Source organism: Protopterus annectens, chromosome 3.part0 (genome assembly GCF_019279795.1).
Source record: "Protopterus annectens isolate FY-2018-M chromosome 3.part0, PAN1.0, whole genome shotgun sequence".
In the NCBI taxonomy this organism is placed as follows: Eukaryota; Metazoa; Chordata; order Ceratodontiformes; family Protopteridae; genus Protopterus; species Protopterus annectens.
In genome coordinates this window covers 536,821,531-536,841,452 of record NC_056731.1, presented here as the reverse complement: position 1 = coordinate 536,841,452, position 19,922 = coordinate 536,821,531, and the positions used below count along the sequence as shown (strand labels likewise).

Here is a 19,922-nt window from a genome sequence, read left to right as displayed (position 1 = left end):
TTTACATTCATTTCAAAACATATTTAGCTCAAAAAAACAGAGGTCAAAACATTTAAAACATTTCTTCACAATGCATACACATTCCTAACATACCTATCCTTCAATACAACATTTGCATTAAGTATTGTTGCTCTATAACTCAAATACGGTATTCATTAGGAACTCTCATTCTGCGCTCATGACCTCCCTAAGGTTCATAAGAATGGCAGTGACCCACCCATGAGACCTATAGTTTCAGGTAGAGGGTGGAGCACAGAGCCATTTTCGGTATATGTAGAGAAGCATCTACGCCCACTTATTAATGAGAATCCCAAAATTTTGAGGGACACTCAACATTTTTTAAAAGATTTGTATGTTTTCACTACAGATTGTGACTTGATTTTGGTAACCTTGGACATGCAGTCACTATTCACTGTTATTCCGAATGTTGATGGGGTGAATTACATCAGACGCTACATGGTAAAACATAGTACTTATGATGAAAGATTTATTGATCTTATTAGTTTATTTTTGGAAACGATACTTGAATGTAATATTATTTTGGTGAGACACCTTTCCTGCAGCGTGATGGCGTGGCTATGGGCACTCTTTGTGCCAATAGCTACGTCAACATGTTTCTAGCTTTGTGGAAAGAGGAGGTCTTGTTTCTGATGGAGTTGTATTGTAGGCATGTAGCGTTCTATAGGCGTTTTGTGGATGACGTCTTTTTTTATTTGGAATGACAATATGAGTACACTAGATCTGTTTGTTGAAGGGATAAATAATGCGACTATTTGAAATTCACTATGACTTGCTCAATGGAGAAGGTTTCATATCTGGATGTTTATATACAATGGTTAAATGATGGTTCATTTAATACAGGTGTACATAGGAAGGATTGCTATAAGAACACTCTGTTGCATAGGCAGAGTATGCACCCTAACCATGTTTTTCGTAATGTGGTTAAGGGGCACGGGATGCATATATCCAGACTGAATAATATGGATATAGGTTTTTCTGCAGAGCTTTTTAACCTTAGGAACAACTTTAAGCAGAGTGGGTATGGTAGTCATGATTTGAATGAAGGGTTATGTGAGATAGACTCTTTAAGGAGGAATAGAGCGAGAGTCGAGACCTTATTTTTCTGATCAGAATGAAGTTGAAAGTTGTAGGAATTTATTGGAGAACTCAGAGCTTAAAGTCCCTATGTTCTATACTGTGGATAATAGTAGTATCTATAATATTTTCAACAAGCATTGGGATATATTGTTGACAGATCCACAGATTGCTGAGATTGTAGGCACGAGACTTAGGTTTAGGTATAAAAATAAAAGTAATATTAGAAGGATGTTGTGTTATCAACAAACTAGAGGGAGATCAGAAGCATTAATAGGCATGACCCCATGTGGAAGCTGTAATTATTGTTCGCATATTGATAATGCAGGGAGGTTTGTACATCCTGATATGGGAAAGGAATATGTTTTCAAGTGCGCAGCCAGTTGTGACACCCAGCATGTGGTTTATATTGCTGTATGTATGGCTTGTCGTTCCTTCTATGTAGGAAAGACAGATAGATGTTTTAGGAATAGGATCAGGGAGCATCTTTATAATATTAGAACAGGTCTGGCTACTAATGCTTTAGCCAAGCATGTGATGTTAATGGGTTATCAGCATACCTTTGAATTTATGGTTATTGAGGTTATTACAACTTGTATGAAAGGATGTAATATTAGTAATGTCACCGAAGAAAAAGAAGCTAAATGGATTATACAACTTAGAGCAGATTCAGGAAAAGGGCTGAATGAGAGAGCTTCGATTAGGCCGTTCCTTAAAACGAAAAGTCTACGAGTTAGGTAGATTTGTTCAAATGAGGAGAGGGAAGTGGTAGAATCTTAAGAGCCCCTTGGCGCTAAGTTAACTTGATGGGTATTCATCTGTGTATGACTTGTCATTGTATATATCTTAAGGTATTTGCATATATTGTGGTGCTTTGTGTTTTATGCTTAATATTCTCTGTGCTACTTCTTGGTAATGCTGTAGCACTTTGATTTTTAGTAGAGAGTTTGAGGTATGCGAATGTATTCGCACATTGTTCATTGAGTGGTAAGGACGTGGATATGTGGGCATCTCGGCATTTTGAGAAATGTTTGCTTGTTTATTTATCTCTGTTCTTGCACTGTTGATTGTGTGACAAGTGCACTTCCTCTGCGCGTTAGGTTGGTGGAGTTGAGATGAGCACAGGTGAGAGTTGTGAACGCCATTTGAAATGTTTGTATTATAATCAAGGAAGTGAATCTATTTTGTATATGTGTTTATTTAATTTTGTTTTTGTACTACTGATTGTGTGATGAGCGCACTTCCGCTGCACTCTATGTTGGTGGAGATGAGCGCAGATGAGTGTAGTGAACGCCATTTCAAATGTTTGCAATACAATCAAGGAAGCGAATCTTTTTAGTACATTTGTTAAGAATGAGAGTTCCTAATCAATACCGTATTTGAGTTATAGAGCAACAATACTTAATGCGAATGTTGTTTTGAAGGATAGGTATGTTAGGAATGTGTATGCATTGTGAAGAAATGGTTTAAATGTTTTGACCTCTGTTTTTTTGAGCTAAATATGTTTTAGAATGAATGTAAATAATAATTAATAGATGTTTAATGATTTATATTGTTAGAGTTCGGTTATTTTTATTTGCTGAATATAGATTATGTGTTGATACTGAGTTAGTTAGTTGTAGTGTCTTTATTTGAGGAACTGTGTTTTTAACATAGTTGCAGGAAGTGATGTTTTATTTAGAGTAAAGTGATTGGTTACTATTATTTTAAATGCTATGTACTCAGTTCACTAAGAGGTCTGATGAAGCTAATGTGAAAGTGCTTACCAAATGAGTGCACTATTAAACTATATTTTCTATGTGGAAGTATTTGAATCGTTTCGTTGATACAAGCCTTTTCTTACGTTTCCTGAAAAGATTTGCATGGTTGCTGTTGCTGTGCTATTTTATTTCATTGGGACATTTGCAACTTAATTGATAATACTCAGGCACTTGCACTTCACATTACTAAAATATCCTGTAATTTGACAATATAATCTGACAGTGAAAAGTCTGTTTTCTCTATAGAGAAATACTACATCAAAGTTGTCAAACATTTATTTCACAACTACATCTACTTAAAATATTAAATATTCTACTTCACAAAACACTGTATCTCAAGTGCAATGCAGTCTGCATGTTTTCCACATGAAAATTAATGACTGTAAATGTATTTAATACATACAATATCCTGTCCCCCGTTACTTCCCAAAGATAGCCACATTACTAAGTGTTGGTGATTAAATCCAATTCACACTTCTATGCTTTAAGGAACTGTCACATGAATGACTACTATATGCTTAACACACTTAGCAAAAACAGAAGTACAGTATGTCAGTAGTAAATAAATAAAATTCATGCTAGCAATTTGTATCAACAATTTCATGATGCAACATAAAAGGAAAGTAGTTTTCTATTAAAAAAAATGAAAGCCTTACCAGAACTGTGGCTTGAAATCATACTTCCTGACTCTCTAATTTCATCAAATTTGGCAAAAACTGACTGTAATCTGAAAAGTAAAACAGCTATGTAAAAATGAATGCATCAACATATTAAAACTGATAAAATATTCTGAAAGACATTTTAAATTAAGACACAGTTATCAGGTAGGCACCTAAAGATTGAGAGGTACTTTTAAACATTCCACTGCAAATGCTTTTCCAGAAAGGATGATTTTCACTTTTCTTAGAAAATGAATAAGGAAATTGGCATGCAGATTATTTGTGAAGAAAGAAAGTTACTTAAATATGTCTGACATAAAGCAAAAGGTCAAGAGATACATTTAACAAACATAACACTTGTAAGAAACACATCATTTTCAAACACACACAAAAAAAATAATGGAGATGGATACTTCCAGGATAGCTGCTGACTAAGCCATCAAGTTGATTATAGCTCTCCCAGAGTGAAAAATGAGAAACTATTAAAAACATCAGTTATAAATCTAATAGTTGGTTACTGACTACTAGTTGTACTGTCTGAATGCCACCAAAAATAAATATGAGAAATGAAAGGGAAAATCAATCAGAAAAGAATAAGAAAAAGCTCTGGCTGGGGAAAACCTTGTCTTTGTGCAATTTAGTCATCAGAAAGTAACTGGGACATAGGTTATTAAGGATGTAATCATACCGGCAGAAAGAGCAGCTCCTGAAAAAAAACAACTGACAGAATGGAAATGTTTTATAAACTGGGCACATCATGGTGTTTGTAGAAACTGATTTCTCATTGTACACCAGGCAAAAGAGAAGCAAGTTTACCTCATCAAAAAGGAGGATGGTGAGACATCATGGTGTTTGTAGAAACTGATTATTCATTGTACACCAGGCAAAAGAGAAGCAAGTTTACCTCATCAAAAAGGAGGATGTTGAGACAAAGGTGTGGGATGCAAATTCCTATAGCCAATTGTCTTCAGAATTTTCTGTACTTGCGTATTATCGCAACCACATTCCCAATGACTCGGAAATATGTAAGTAGCGATGGATTTCTCAGTACTTTGGACTGAAACATAAGCAACTGACTGTTTGTGTATACCCAAAAGCAGGAGCCCAAACTGTCCAAATTTCCCTGCAAGTGAGTCAACCTGCATTGTGTTGTCTTGCAGTGTGCAGTTGTAAGTGTTCTGATTCACTTTCCTTTAAATATCATGAAAAAAGAAATACATTTGCAGGCTGAACCTGCATTGCATGTTGTATGGCTTAGTTAGTGCAGTAGTGTATGCGGATAAAGTAGTAAAAAGCAAAGAATGTCAACAAAACAAAGATTAGGAACAATAAAAAGGTAACGAAACCAGAAGACAAACAGGTAACAGAAGTGCTGGTCAGGACGCTGCTCGTGCGGATACAGGAAATCACTTATTCAGAAACAGCAGAAACAGCGAGCTCTGTGCAATACTTCTTTATTTAAACCACCAAAAGTCTCAAGAGAACATGATAAATCCAAAGAGATAATCCACAGTTAAGCGCTTTCGATTGGTACAACCAATCTTCCTCAGAACTGATACCATTAAAATTAATTGATCTTATATACACTACACATGTACCACAATTCAAAAAGTGCGCCAAATTTCTTAAAGCAACAGCATCCTTGGATAAAAAAACTATAGGGATCCTGTATATGTATGGACTAAATTTCATCTACAAGATAATATAGACACTATTAAACTAAACACACTTAGATACTAAACATAATGTCAAGATAGAAAATATAAAAAATATATATATATATATTAAATATAAAACTAGCCTTAAATATATACATATAATGTAAGATGATGTATCTAGTTACATATTCAAATTCATATATAAAGGCTAGTATAGAAACTATATGAATGTAAATATAAATATGAATTGTAAATAATGCGCATAAACATTTCACAATACATAAATATTAAAAATAAAACAGTATGCTATTCTAAAAACTTCTAAAAAATTCTAAAAACTGCTCAGCATATCTCCCAATGGGCTAATCAAAAATTAATTATTCAACAAGGAAAGGTTTGATGCTAATGTGGTCATTAAGACCAGGATATCTAGTCGCATCAGTTTTTATTTGCCATATACTCTCCTTGAGAGCTAATTCATTTTTCCAGTTGCCTTCAAACGTCTTAATTTGATCAATGATAGCAAATGTAAAATTATGGTTTTCCCCTTTGTCCAGCACATGCCTATATAATGCAATGGTGGTATCTTGTTTACTAATCTTATAATAATGTTCATATATTCGTTTTTTAATGCATCTCTCAGTTTTTCCAATGTAATAAGCCCTACATGCTGTGCAACAGGCAAGGTAGACCACCTTTTTGCTATTGCAATTACCTCTTTTACATTTAATCACAGTATGATTAATATCAGCTAATATTACTTTATCAGCTTCATTTATGTAGTGACACTGGCGGCATCTACCACATTTGGTACTACCTCGGGCATATTTATCTTTCACTAGATTCATCTTATCTGTACATTCCAAGAGTCTTTTGATATTAGGTGCTACCTTATATACAATCTTTGGTTTGTTTCCTAGCTTAATGTCTAAACCATTTGAGTAAATGACATCCCAGTGTCTGTACAAAATTTCCTTAATATAGTGTACATAAGGATTATAGGTAAGCACACATACTCTATTAAAACTGTTGGTCACTTCTTTTACCCTAATGTTATTTATGCCATCAATGTCACCAAGCAACGGTTTATACTTGTTAAACCATTGGGTAATGACAAATTGTGAAATTTTCTTAATCATTTTCATCGGGTATCCCCTTTTATGGAACATATTGCACAGCAAATCTATGTCCTCCTTCATAACGTCCTCACTGGAGGACATTCGTGCCGTCCTAATACATTGTTCCTTGATAATATTTTTAAACATGTAAGGCGGATGGTTACTATTATAGGCAATAAAATCATTGGAATAAGTGGGCTTTCTAAAAATTCTAGAAGCAAATCCAACATCTGTATGCCAAATAAGGGTATCTAAATAGGCAATCTCCTTAGTACTAAATTTATAGGTAAATTTCAAGAATTCAGTAGTGTTATTGAGGAATTCAACAAACTCATAAATCTCATTCTCAGACCCCTTCCATAATATGAATAAATCATCCAAAAATCGGGCATAATATTCAACCTTTTCATAGTATTTACTCTTGAAAAAATATTCGGTTTCCCATTCTAACATGACCATGTTAGCAAATATAGGGGCGCAGGAAGCGCCCATGGCCACCCCGATCTTTTGTCTAAAGAGTTCACCCTGAAAGGTTATATAGTTATGTTCCAACACCAGGGACATGAGTTCAGTGAGCAAACAAATCTTGTCCCAGGTGAACCCAGAATACTTTCTAAGGCTGTTAGAGAAAAACTCTAAACCTGCATCTTTAGGTATGCTAGTAAATAAATCAACCACATCAATGGTAATGAATATATAATCCACATCAATGGTAATGAATATATAATCCTTATTCCATTTATCGGGTGTAAGGTTGTGTAGGAAATGCCATGAATCTTTCATAATATGTGGCACTACTTTATATATATGCTTCGTCCAAGTGTCAATCAGGACTCCTATGTTATAGGTTTTAGATTTAGATCCTGACACTATTGGCCTATACGGGGGATCATCCATAGATTTATGAATTTTAGGTATGCCTATGATTTTGGCCACCACCGGATAGTCATTTCTTATAAACTTATATATTTCATCACTTATTCTGTTATCTATCATATATTCCTCAATGATAAGATCAATTCTTTTATAACCTATATTAATTTGATTTTGGGATGATTTATTCATATTATGGAAGGGGTCTGAGAATGAGATTTATGAGTTTGTTGAATTCCTCAATAACACTACTGAATTCTTGAAATTTACCTATAAATTTAGTACTAAGGAGATTGCCTATTTAGATACCCTTATTTGGCATACAGATGTTGGATTTGCTTCTAGAATTTTTAGAAAGCCCACTTATTCCAATGATTTTATTGCCTATAATAGTAACCATCCACCTTACATGTTTAAAAATATTATCAAGGGACAATGTATTAGGACGGCACGAATGTCCTCCAGTGAGGACGTTATGAAGGAGGACATAGATTTGCTGTGCAATATGTTCTATAAAAGGGGATACCCGATGAAAATGATTAAGAAAATTTCACAATTTGTCATTACCCAATGGTTTAACAAGTATAAACCGTTGCTTGGTGACATTGATGGCATAAATAACATTAGGGTAAAGGAAGTGACCAACAGTTTTAATAGAGTATGTGTGCTTACCTATAATCCTTATGTACACTATATTAAGGAAATTTTGTACAGACACTGGGATGTCATTTACTCAAATGGTTTAGACATTAAGCTAGGAAACAAACCAAAGATTGTATATAAGGTAGCACCTAATATCAAAAGACTCTTGGAATGTACAGATAAGATGAATCTAGTGAAAGATAAATATGCCCGAGGTAGTACCAAATGTGGTAGATGCCAGTGTCACTACATAAATGAAGCTGATAAAGTAATATTAGCTGATATTAATCATACTGTGATTAAATGTAAAAGAGGTAATTGCAATAGCAAAAAGGTGGTCTACCTTGCCTGTTGCACAGCATGTAGGGCTTATTACATTGGAAAAACTGAGAGATGCATTAAAAAACGAATATATGAACATTATTATAAGATTAGTAAACAAGATACCACCAATGCATTATATAGGCATGTGCTGGACAAAGGGGAAAACCATAATTTTACATTTGCTATCATTGATCAAATTAAGACGTTTGAAGGCAACTGGAAAAATGAATTAGCTCTCAAGGAGAGTATATGGCAAATAAAAACTGATGCGACTAGATATCCTGGTCTTAATGACCACATTAGCATCAAACCTTTCCTTGTTGAATAATTAATTTTTGATTAGCCCATTGGGAGATATGCTGAGCAGTTTTTAGAATTTTTTAGAAGGTTTTAGAATAGCATACTGTTTTATTTTTAATATTTATGTATTGTGAAATGTTTATGCGCATTATTTACAATTCATATTTATATTTACATTCATATAGTTTCTATACTAGCCTGTATATATGAATTTGAATATGTAACTAGATACATCATCTTACATTATATGTATATATTTAAGGCTAGTTTTATATTTAATATATATATATATATTTTTTATATTTTCTATCTTGACATTATGTTTAGTATCTAAGTGTGTTTAGTTTAATAGTGTCTATATTATCTTGTAGATGAAATTTAGTCCATACATATACAGGATCCCTATAGTTTTTTTATCCAAGGATGCTGTTGCTTTAAGAAATTTGGCGCACTTTTTGAATTGTGGTACATGTGTAGTGTATATAAGATCAATTAATTTTAATGGTATCAGTTCTGAGGAAGATTGGTTGTACCAATCGAAAGCGCTTAACTGTGGATTATCTCTTTGGATTTATCATGTTCTCTTGAGACTTTTGGTGGTTTAAATAAAGAAGTATTGCACAGAGCTCGCTGTTTCTGCTGTTTCTGAATAAGTGATTTCCTGTATCCGCACGAGCAGCGTCCTGACCAACAAAACAAAGATTGACATCAGCAAGCAAGCCACCATACCAGCTACGGTTAGTGATGTCACATCATGGGCGCTGGGTATTGCCATTGCTTCGCATGTCTGTCAGTTGGTTACCAGATGAAATGGGTGCAAATTGTAAAATAATGGTGTGTCAAACGCCCCCAAAATAGGGATAGATTTTACACATTGCTGTTAAAAAGATTTTTAGAAACTGGACAACTGACAACAGCTACCGGTACTTACATGCTGGTTGACAGCGGTAAATTGTTTGACCTTTCATTTCCCCATACAGCAAAATCTGTTGAAAGAAAAGTAACTGTAATGACAGACACTTCAGTGGCACACACTCGCAAATTAACTTTACCAACATATTTCGGCAGGAGAAGGACTTGGAAATGAGCCGCTTCTCCTTCTCCAAATGTGGTTGCGATAATACGTAAGTACCGCATTTTCCTTCATGAGGAGCAAAGACATTTCTGGAAGAAGAAAAGGCTATGAAGGAAATAAAGTTTAGCAAAGAGTGAGCCAGCAAGATGAAGGGAAACCTGCTTCTTAATCTTCTGTAAATAAGAATGCCCAGACACAGACTTTCTGAGTGGAACCATTTTGCATTATTCCAAAGAAAAAAAATGCTTCAGTGAGTGAAAGCAGCCCAGGAACTCTCTCTCTCAGCTTTTCCCGGTTAGGGGTCGCCACAGCGGACCACCTTGTCTGCTCATGATTGGCAGTGGAGTTTTTACGGTGTCGAGTTGCCAGCCCGGCACCCAACCTTCCACGGAAGGCACACAAACGCACACACTCACTCACACCTAGGGCCAGTTTTAGCGTGTCCAATCCACTTGCAGCAGGTCTTTGGGGATGTGGGAGGAAACCGGAGCACCCGGAGGAAACCCATACGACCAGCCAGGAACTGACAAGAAGAAATGCATCAGAAAATTACATTAGGAAGAAAGACCAATACAAAACAGAATATAGTAAACCCTCCGGATTCTCAAAAGCTTGCACGGAGTGCAAGAAGAGTGCAGGAGCTCACGCATGCAATATGTCTGCCGTGTGATCCAGGTACAGCCGGCAGGGGTGTGCACGAGAGCTCCAGCACTAATCCTGCACTGACTAAGCCCTGGTATGCAAATCACCTCATTTGCAGGAGAAATCCAAGAAAATTAGGTGATTTTGCAATCCAGGAAGCTTGCAACAGTCCATGTAAGACTAGTGCAATCTACAGAAATGTACTCGGTTAGTAACGGAGTACATTTCTGCAAATTCCAAAATGGAGCTATGACAGCTCCAAATAAAGGCTGAAAATCATTGAGGAAGCATGCCAATGGCCAATTATAAGGCCATTGGCATTGCAAACTGTTTAAAAAATAAAAAAATCAACTTTTATTTTTTTTTTGCCTATCTCGGCTGTTTAAGCATAGGGCAGTGGTGCGCAAACGGGACTGGGGGGAAAGTAAGAAAATAAACTCAAAATGAACATTCTAACTAAAAGCAGTATTCTGCCATGCAAGTCAATGGCAGGCATAAGACAACCTGGCCAGTGAGTAATGGTTGCTAAGGGGGGAGGCTCAGTGTGGACATGTAACTATGCATTAGTAGGCAATCCTACGCAAATGAGGGGAAAGATAGTGAATACCAGATTTCCCCAGGGTGTGAGGCAGGTCCCAAGAGTGTTAGAGTATAAATAGCTGGGTGCAAGACTAGGATATAGGTGACATCATGGGGGGGGTGTCAGGCATACTGTAAGTGGATTGGAGCCATGTGGCTCGGGATTGCTCCTAGCTTAGCACAGCTAAGCTAGAGGTGTGTCCAAACTGCCTAGCACTCTTTACAAAGTGTACGTGGGGGTGTGTGTGCCTCGCACCAGGTGTTACAGGAAGAAAAAGAAAGTTAAACCAGGAAATAGCAGCTCTGTGCACATTTGAGCACTCCGTTTGTGCGGCGCGCACACGGGCTTAAACAAGGAGTCAATGGGAAGGGAAAACAGCAGTAGGAAGGTAATCAAGGAGAACTAGCTTAGCTGGCAGGTGAAATGTATCAGAATCAGCCAATTACACAGACAGCAGACCAGCCCAGCCCAGAACACTACTATAAACTAAGCAAACACCTTCCCCTCTGTTTTTTCCACACTCTAAACCACAGGTGTATACAAGTGGGGAAATTTTAACAAACAAACCTACAAAATGAGAAAGGCTACAAAGAACAACATGTGCAAGAGGCTGAGGGTGGTGAGGATGTGAATGCTGCCGAACAACCCACAGTGAGGAGACAGAGAAGAGTGTATAGACCCAGGGTAACCTACCAGGGGCTACATGAGATGGAGACAGTGGAGCGCTATAGGGTGGACAGAGACCTCCTACAGCAAATTGTTGAGCTGTGGCGGCCACACCTGACACACCAAACTGGCCGACGGGAACCCATCCCAGTGGATACCAAGGTATGTCTAGGCCTAAGTATACTAGCCACAGGTACCTCCCAAAGCAGAAATAGGGATATCATGGGGATCTCATGGACATCAGCATCCAGAGTCTTCCACCAGTTCCTGGATGTCATGGCAGAACATGCCAGTCAACACGTATATTTCCTCAACACACGTGAGGTGTTGACCAGCAATATGCGTCTCTTCCACCAAATAGCAGAATACCCTGGGGCAGTGGGTGCTATAGACTGCATGCACATATGCATCAAAGCGCCACCCGGTGAGCAGGTTAGGGCCTACATCAACCGCAGGGGTATCCCCTCCATCAACTGCCAGGTCGTATGTGATGCCCAGGACATTATAATGAATGTGTGTGCTGGCCGCCCTGGAAGCTATGACGATTCACACATATGGCATCTGATACAGCTATACCACAGATTTGCCAATGTGGACATCCCCTATGGTCACCTAGTGGGGGATGCTGGGTACCCAATGGAGCCATGGCTGAAGACACCCATCAGAAATGCACACACACCTGAACAACGTCATCATAATGAGGCACACGCACAGGCCAGACAAATAATAGAGCATGTGTTTGGGATGCTCAGGTCACGGTTCCAGTGTCTGGACACATCCGGTGGAGCCTTGCAGTATTCACCAGCTACATGTACCCAAATTGTTATGGTATGTGCTATGCTACACAATATGATCCTGCGAAAACAGCTGCAGCAGGAACAGCATGGGGCAGGGCCACACAGCCCCCCACCAATGACAAGACGTGTATAGGCACAGAGTGACTCAGAGGAGGAACAACCTGAGCCTGCCCCAGTAGGCAGGAGGAGGCATGCCCAGTATGACCTGGCCTTGGCAAAGAGGCAAGGCATAGCATATGCACTGACACAGTAGGGACCCAGGGAATGACACCTCTCTCTGACTCGCACAGACAGTAAAAGGGATGCCAAACATAACACTACCTGTGCTCAACCATGCATAGGGAGCCCATTATGTGCATCCGACACAGGCAACCCTCCAGCACCATCCTCAAGTCTGGCACACCCTCAAGGTACGTCAATCAACCTACCAATTGCCAAATGGAGTAGAATGTGTTGTTACCTGTAGCTATGGTATGGATGTGAGCATACAAGGGTATTGGGTGGGCGAATGTTATGGCAGCAGACAGTAGATACCCATAGTGGCACCATGACATCTGTAACACATACTGGAGTCACCATAGTAGCCAGCACTAAACAGGGTGACGAAACCCACTGCAGGAAATGGGCTGAGCGACATGTGTGTCCATAAGACCCACACATGCCAGTCAGGAAGGTGCACATACCCAACAACAGTTTCAGCCAGCAGGATAGGTGTAGACAAACACAAACAAATGCTGTACTATGACCTCTGAATGAGCACTATGGGTAACCCCTCCCCCAGGCCTACACAGACAGACTACAGCAGGCCAGGCAGTTGGATGTAAGTTGTGAAGGCTAGGAAGTCAGAAACTAATATGTAGGTAATTAAAGCTGAGATCTGTAGTACACTGGTATGCCTCTAGCCAGCATGATAGGTAAGACTACAGACTGAAATGGAGTACCTGACATATCACTACAGTCCTAGCAAATGTGTACAAGTGTCAGGTGTGTCCCCCCATCCTACGTACACTTATAGTAACAGTCAGGTGTGCCCCCCCCCACTCCTGTGTAGAAATGTAGAAACAGTCAGGTGTCACCCCCCCCCCCGGCTATGCAGAAATGTAGCAACAGTCAATGCCAAATGACACAGCATGCTACCTGTCGGTATACAGCACAAAGGTCAGCACCGCAGTACAAACTATCTGGACTTGATCCACACATGCAATACAGATGGCCATACTGGGCATGCTCACACACTTAGAGGAATGAAGGCAATGTCAGTCAACAACATACTGAAAGGTCATACTGGGCATGCTCACACACTACATGAAGGTCATGTCTGCAAACACCAGTGGACCAGACATATCTGGCAGTCGCAGTTCTTAGTGCAGACACATGTCAGTATGCACCACTCCTGCCTTTCACACACAGTGGATAGGAATACAGACACATATGTAAGGACAACACACTATAATAAGCCAAAGGTAGATGGACACAGATGTGTGGAAGAGGGTGACACTGACAAGGCGCCATCTGGGCCTGTCCCACCCAGCACACAGCCAAAGGGCCCAAACACATGAGGTGCACGTCACTCACTGCAGATACTAGCCACCAGTATCTGTCAGCATGACAGACTATGTGGTGTACGTGCCAGCTGTCCAACATGACTGTACAAGGAAGTAATATCCAGTAGCTGTATACAAGTACCTGTGACACTGTGACATATGACCCCATGTGTGCCCACATGTGGAATGTCAACCCCTACATGAATGGGTTATGGCCCATGCACACACCGCCCTCCCCATAGCAGTATTATGGCAAGCCTGCTGAGGTCATCCAATGTGTAATACACCTTTGGGAAAGCTGTAACTCAGTAATCTCCATGGTGCATCCCATAACTGTGTACTGCTGTAGTGATAAACTAGTTAGGTAGTAGTTCTAACCCCAGACTTGGCAATTGTGTGAGTGAGTGTTTGTGTGTGTGTCTGTCTCTGACTGTGGAGGGAGAAATGCTTTTTAGGCTACTCACACTCCCTACAATTCATATACTCAATTTTGGCAAGGCTGCTGCCGTCACTCACCTAGAAATACACCTCTGGGAAAGTCATAGCCCAGTAATCTCCATAGTGCGTCCTGTAACTGCGTACTGCTGTAGTGTGATAAAGTAGTTAGGTAGGTGTTCTAAACCCTGACCTGGCAACTGTTTGCGCGCGTGTGTGTGTGTGTGTGTGTGTGTGTGTGTGTGTGTGTGTGTGTGTGTGTGTGTGTGTGTCTGACTGAGTAGAGAGCAATGCTTTTTAGGCTAATCACACTCTGTACAATTCATATACTCAACTTTGGCAAGGCTGCTGATGTCACTCACCTAGAAATACACCTCTGGGAAGATTATAGCCCAGTAATCTCCGTAGCACATCCTGTAACTGTGTACTGCTGTAGTGTGATAAAGTAGTTAGGTAGGTGTTCTAACCCCAGACTTGGCAACTGTGTTTGTGTGTGAATGTGTGTGTGTATGTCTGACTGAGTAGAGAGCAATACTTTTTAGGCTACTCACACTCCGTACAACTCATATACTCAACCTTGGCAAGGCTGCTGATGTCACTCACCTAGAAATACACCTCTGGGCCTCAAGCTCAATGCCAAAAAGTGCAGTGTCATCCCCTTTGATAAAAACTCTGTACCCGTGAACTACCACAGAGGTAGCAATCTACTTAACACCGAATGTGTGATAAGAGACCTTGGGACCCAGGTGGACAGTAGTCTCTCCTTTGATAGTCACATTGCCACAGTAGTCAGAAAGTCCTTCTACATGGCACACCTCATCACAAAAGGGTTCTCATCCATGAAAAAAGAGGTCATTGTTCCCCTCTACTCGACAATCATTAGACCCATTATAGAGTACAACGCCCCTTTTGGAATGTACTTCACAAGACATCTGCAGCAGCTGGAAAGGCCACAGAAGTAACTCACAAAGGGGATTACTGGCCTCAAATAAATGCTTTACACTGACCGCCTCAAAAAACTCCAGCTTTACTCCGTAGCAGACTGCCTACTCTGAGGTGATCTCTGCCTAACATATAAAGCTATGTCAAACCCAGAGCTGTTGGAGATGCTACACCTAAAGAAATCCCACTCCCTCCAAGCTACACGCTCTAGGGACCTAAACCTTGTCACCACAATAAACAGGACTTGCTGGAGGGATGGATTCCTGTCCCAGAGACTTCCCATACTCTGGAACAGGCTACCCATCTATGTCAAGCAAAGTTCTTCATTAGCACTCTTCAAGAAAAATCTTGATGAGTGGATGGGAAATAGAAAATACACCCCGGGGTTCACTTCTGTGTCTCTGCTTGACAGTGGCACAGGAAAATAACTTTCCTGGGTGGCATAAGCCAGGGAACCTTGTTGGCTAGGCTAACGTAGGCCCTTGGGCCGATAGCCTAGTACCTACCTATGAACCATAACCCAGTAATCTCCGTAGCGTGTCCTGTAATTGCGTACTGCTGTAGTGTGATAAAGTAGTTAGGTAGGTGTTCTAACCCCAGACCTGGCAAGTGTATGTGTGTGTGTGTTTGTGTGTGAATCTGTGTGTGTGTGACTGAGTAGAGAGCAATGCTTTTTAGGCTCCTCACACTCCGTACACATCATATACTCATCTTTGGCAAGGCTGCTGATGTCACTCACCTAGACATACACCTCTGGGAAGGGTGCAGCCCAGTAATTTCCGTAGCGTGTCCTGTAACTGCGTACTGCTCTAGTGTGATAATGTAGTTAGGTAGATGTTCCAACCTCAGACTTGCCAACTGTGTGTGTGTGTGTGTGTGTGTGCGCGCGCGCGTGTGTGTGTGTGTGTGTGTGTGTGTGTGTGAATCTGTGTGTCTCTGTCTGTCTTTGACTGAGTAGAAAACAATGCTTTTTAGGGTACTCACACTCCTTAGAATTCATATACTAAACTTTGGCAAGGCTGCTGATGTCACCCACCTAGAAATACACCTCTGGGAAGTTTGTAGCTCAGTAATCTCTGTAGTGAGTCCTGTAACTTCGTACTGCTGTAGTGTGATATAGAACTGTGGTAGGGTTCCATCTCCACCCATGGCAGTTCTGGATGTTGTGTGTGTGTTCCAATGTCTGTGTATGGAGGAATGCATTATAGGCTACTCACTCGCAGTACATTTCGAATTCCCTACTTTGGCATTCCTGTTGATGTCATACATTGTGAAATACAACTTTGTGGAAAAAAGGACTGTAGTAATGCCTGTGGTGCGACCTATAACTGCTCCATGCTGTAGTGTGATATAGGCCTTGGTCAGGGGTTCAATACCCACACATGTCGGTTGTGGATGTTTTGTCTCTCTCTCACTGTGTAGGGAGCAATGCATTTTAGGCTAGTCACCTGCAGTACAGTTGAAATGCCCTTCTTTGGTAATCCTGATGATGTCATTTATTTTGAAATACACCTTTGGGGAAGGATTACTCTAGTAATGTCTGTGGTATGTCCTATAACAGCTCTATGCTGTAGTATGATATAGACCTTGGTTAGGGGTTCTATACCCACACATGTCAGTTGTGGATGTTTTGTGTGTGTCTCGCTATCTGTGTAGGAAGCAATGCATTTTAGGCTTGTCACTTGCAGTACAGTTGAAATGGCCTTCTTTGGTAATCCTGCTGATGTAATTCAATGTGAAATACACCTTTGGGGAAGAAGTACTTCAGTAATGTCCGTGGCGCGTACTATAACTGCATAGTGCTGTAGTGTAATAAACTAGGTAGGGGTTCAACTCCCAGACATGACAGGTGTGTGTGTGTGTGTGTGTGTGTGTGTGTGTGTGTGTGTGTGTGTGTAAAACACGTATCCTATGTAGAGGTGGTTGCGAGTGTGCGACACCTGTGGGCAATGTGGAGGGGGTTTTGCTTATTTCTTTTATGGTGGCTCTACTATATATCACAATGTCAACCATACAGGGATAACAGATGTAAATTAGCTGAGAGGCTGGGGTGCAAAGCCATATCCATACATGTGACATCAAAGCCAGCCACGTGTTTGGCTGTGGGGGGGTGCCTATTCGTACAAGACATATAGTGTGTGGGGCCTCTCAACTCCATTAACGGTGCATGTGGACATAAGTGCATTTGTTAATCTGCCACTGCTATCTACTGATGTATGGCCATATATACCTATATAGATATAAATATCTGCTAATATATATATATAACTATGTCCGTATATACCTACATAGATATATATCTGCATACACATATGTAACATGCTGTGTATATGTAGACATATAGGTGTAGACACATATGTGTCGATTTAAGCATATGCATGTATATATGTGCATATATACGGATATATATGTATGTAGTTTTAGAAATTAATATATATATATATATATATATATATATATATATATATATATATATATGCATATCTAGATATGTTGTATATGTTTAGATATTAATATATTTACACAAACATACATCTAGATTTTGGTATATATTCTCTGTTCTGGTGCATGACTGGACTGGATGATATGTTTCGGAAAACATCAAATCTCTTTGTATCTGTCATGGCTTAGTGGTAAATCACTTTGTCTATGGTGTGCAGGGTCCTTGGTTTGAGCCTTGCAAGAGCTGTTTATTTTGTTGCAGGGCAGAACATGCATTTTAAAGCAGTTGTAAGCAGGTTTGCGTGGAGCTAAGCAATGCCTACACAGGTTAAGCAATTCAGCAGCTGAGTATAAGAAACTGTAACCAGACTTTAGCAGTGCTTTCCTCTGCGTAAACCAGCGTACAACTGCTTTAAAGTGCCTTAATCACTCTGTATCCATAGGCCCTTGTTCTGCCTAGCAACAAAATAAGCAACCTCTGCTAGGCTCGAACCCAATACCATGCACACCATAGCCAAAGTGATTTACCTCTAAGCCATCTCAGATATATATAACCCTGCTGTATTCACAAACATATCATCCAGCCCAGTCATTCAACAGTACAGAGAATGTATTCCAACATGTAGATAGATGCATGTGTGTGTGAAAATATATTAATGTCTAAACAGATACAACATATTGATATATGTAAATATATATATATATATATATATATATATATATATATATATATATATATATTAATATATTTATATACAAATATATGTAAGCAGATATTTATATCTATATAGATATATATGGACATACATCTGTAGATAAAGTGGGAACATAGTAGAAATATGTATGTCCACATGCACCATTAATGGGGTTGACAGGTACAAACAACATATATCATGCACGAATAGGTATTCCCTACACAGCCAAACACATCTGCCCTGCAATACACTACCAACTGTTACAGATCCCATAACCAGGACCTTACACAGCAAGGGCAAAAGATGTTAACAGTACGCCATCCCACCTGTATGATTTCAGGCTGGTAAAGGTAACATATCATGCAGTACAGTCAGGCTCATAATGACTCCCATTTTGCAGTCATCTGTTACCTTTGTTAACCAGAGTCCCGTCCCGTTGGCCTGTACATCAGAGATGTAGATGCCAAACAACAGTGGTCCCAGGACTGAACCCTAAGGTACTCCACTTGTCACTTGTCTGGGGATGGATTTGGAGTCAGTTATACCTACAGTTTGGGTTCTGTCAGTAAGCCATGTGGCAAACCATCGAGTGGCATAGGGATGTATGGCCGGATTAGTATGTTAATCTATGTTTCTAGACTGGGGGATGGTATTGAAGGGCTTCGTGAGGTCACATAGGCTTTGTGGACTGCCTTACCCTCTTCAACAACTATGCAGACTGAGTAAAAGCAGTCAATCAGTTTCAGGAGACAAGACTGGCCCTCCATGAGCCCAATCTGTGTGGGGTCCAGTGTTTGAGGGTTGCCAATGTCTGCGTTTAAAACATCCCTGATAATGCATTCCATGGCCATGCAGATCAGGCTCGTCAGACTGATGTGACAGTAGTTCCAGGGATCACAGGTGGATCCCCCCTTGTGGAGTGGGATAACTGCAGCTGTGCGCCACTCAGTGGACACCAGGCCTGATGCGAGGCTATGATTACACATGACAGCTGGTGAGTTGCCATTTCATTTTAATATTTCATGTAGTAGACAGCCCAGGATGTCATATTGTCCCATGGATGCTGTATTCTTAGCTGTGGATAGTGCAGTTTCTGCCTGTATGGCCATGATTACTGAGAAATGGAACTCTTTTCGTACTGACATGGGCCTTTTGGGGAAGAGAGGGGGAGAATGTGGCACTAAGTCAATCTGCCAGGATATTGGAAACATTCCGTGGGAGCAGTCCATGTGATGCCATTCTGCTGCAGCTCAGAGCGCTTCTGAGCATTGCCATTTAGAATTCGGACATAACTATAGAATGCTGTGTGGTTGTCTGTAGAATCTGTAGTGATTTTAGTTACATAACCAGCTTTGGAGGATTCCATGAGGGAATTCAACGTCTTACTGGGGCTGGTAAGGGAGTTGTTTGCATCCCTGGATTATCCTTTTTTTCTTCAACAGTATCTACCATCTGTTGTATACTCTGTTAATGGCAAGAACCACCAGACTGGCTTGCTTATTTGGGAGGTGAGCGTTGTGGTTCTATGTGGGATGTCAGGAATCATGCACAAGTGGCTGTGCTCATACAGTGCCCTAGTGCAGGATTCATCAGCTGAACTGTCAGCTCCTGTCTCCATGGGTGTCACAAACATTGTCACTTCTACCTTGGGTAGCATGAAGTTGGCCTTGGAAAG

At 40.0% G+C, this 19,922-nt stretch overlaps 1 protein-coding gene across 14 annotated transcripts in view; it reads right to left on the bottom strand.

Annotated features, from left to right (window-relative positions):
• The window catches only part of CLASP2 (cytoplasmic linker associated protein 2), a 7,203,062-nt gene that overhangs the window by 5,904,098 nt on the left and 1,279,042 nt on the right, over positions 1-19,922 (bottom strand). For all 14 annotated transcript variants that reach the window (XM_044064956.1, XM_044064947.1, XM_044064955.1 and 11 more), the window contains exon 7: positions 3,512-3,582. In XM_044064956.1, coding sequence (XP_043920891.1) covers positions 3,512-3,582 — 71 coding nt within the window. The remainder of the gene's footprint in view (positions 1-3,511; positions 3,583-19,922) is intronic.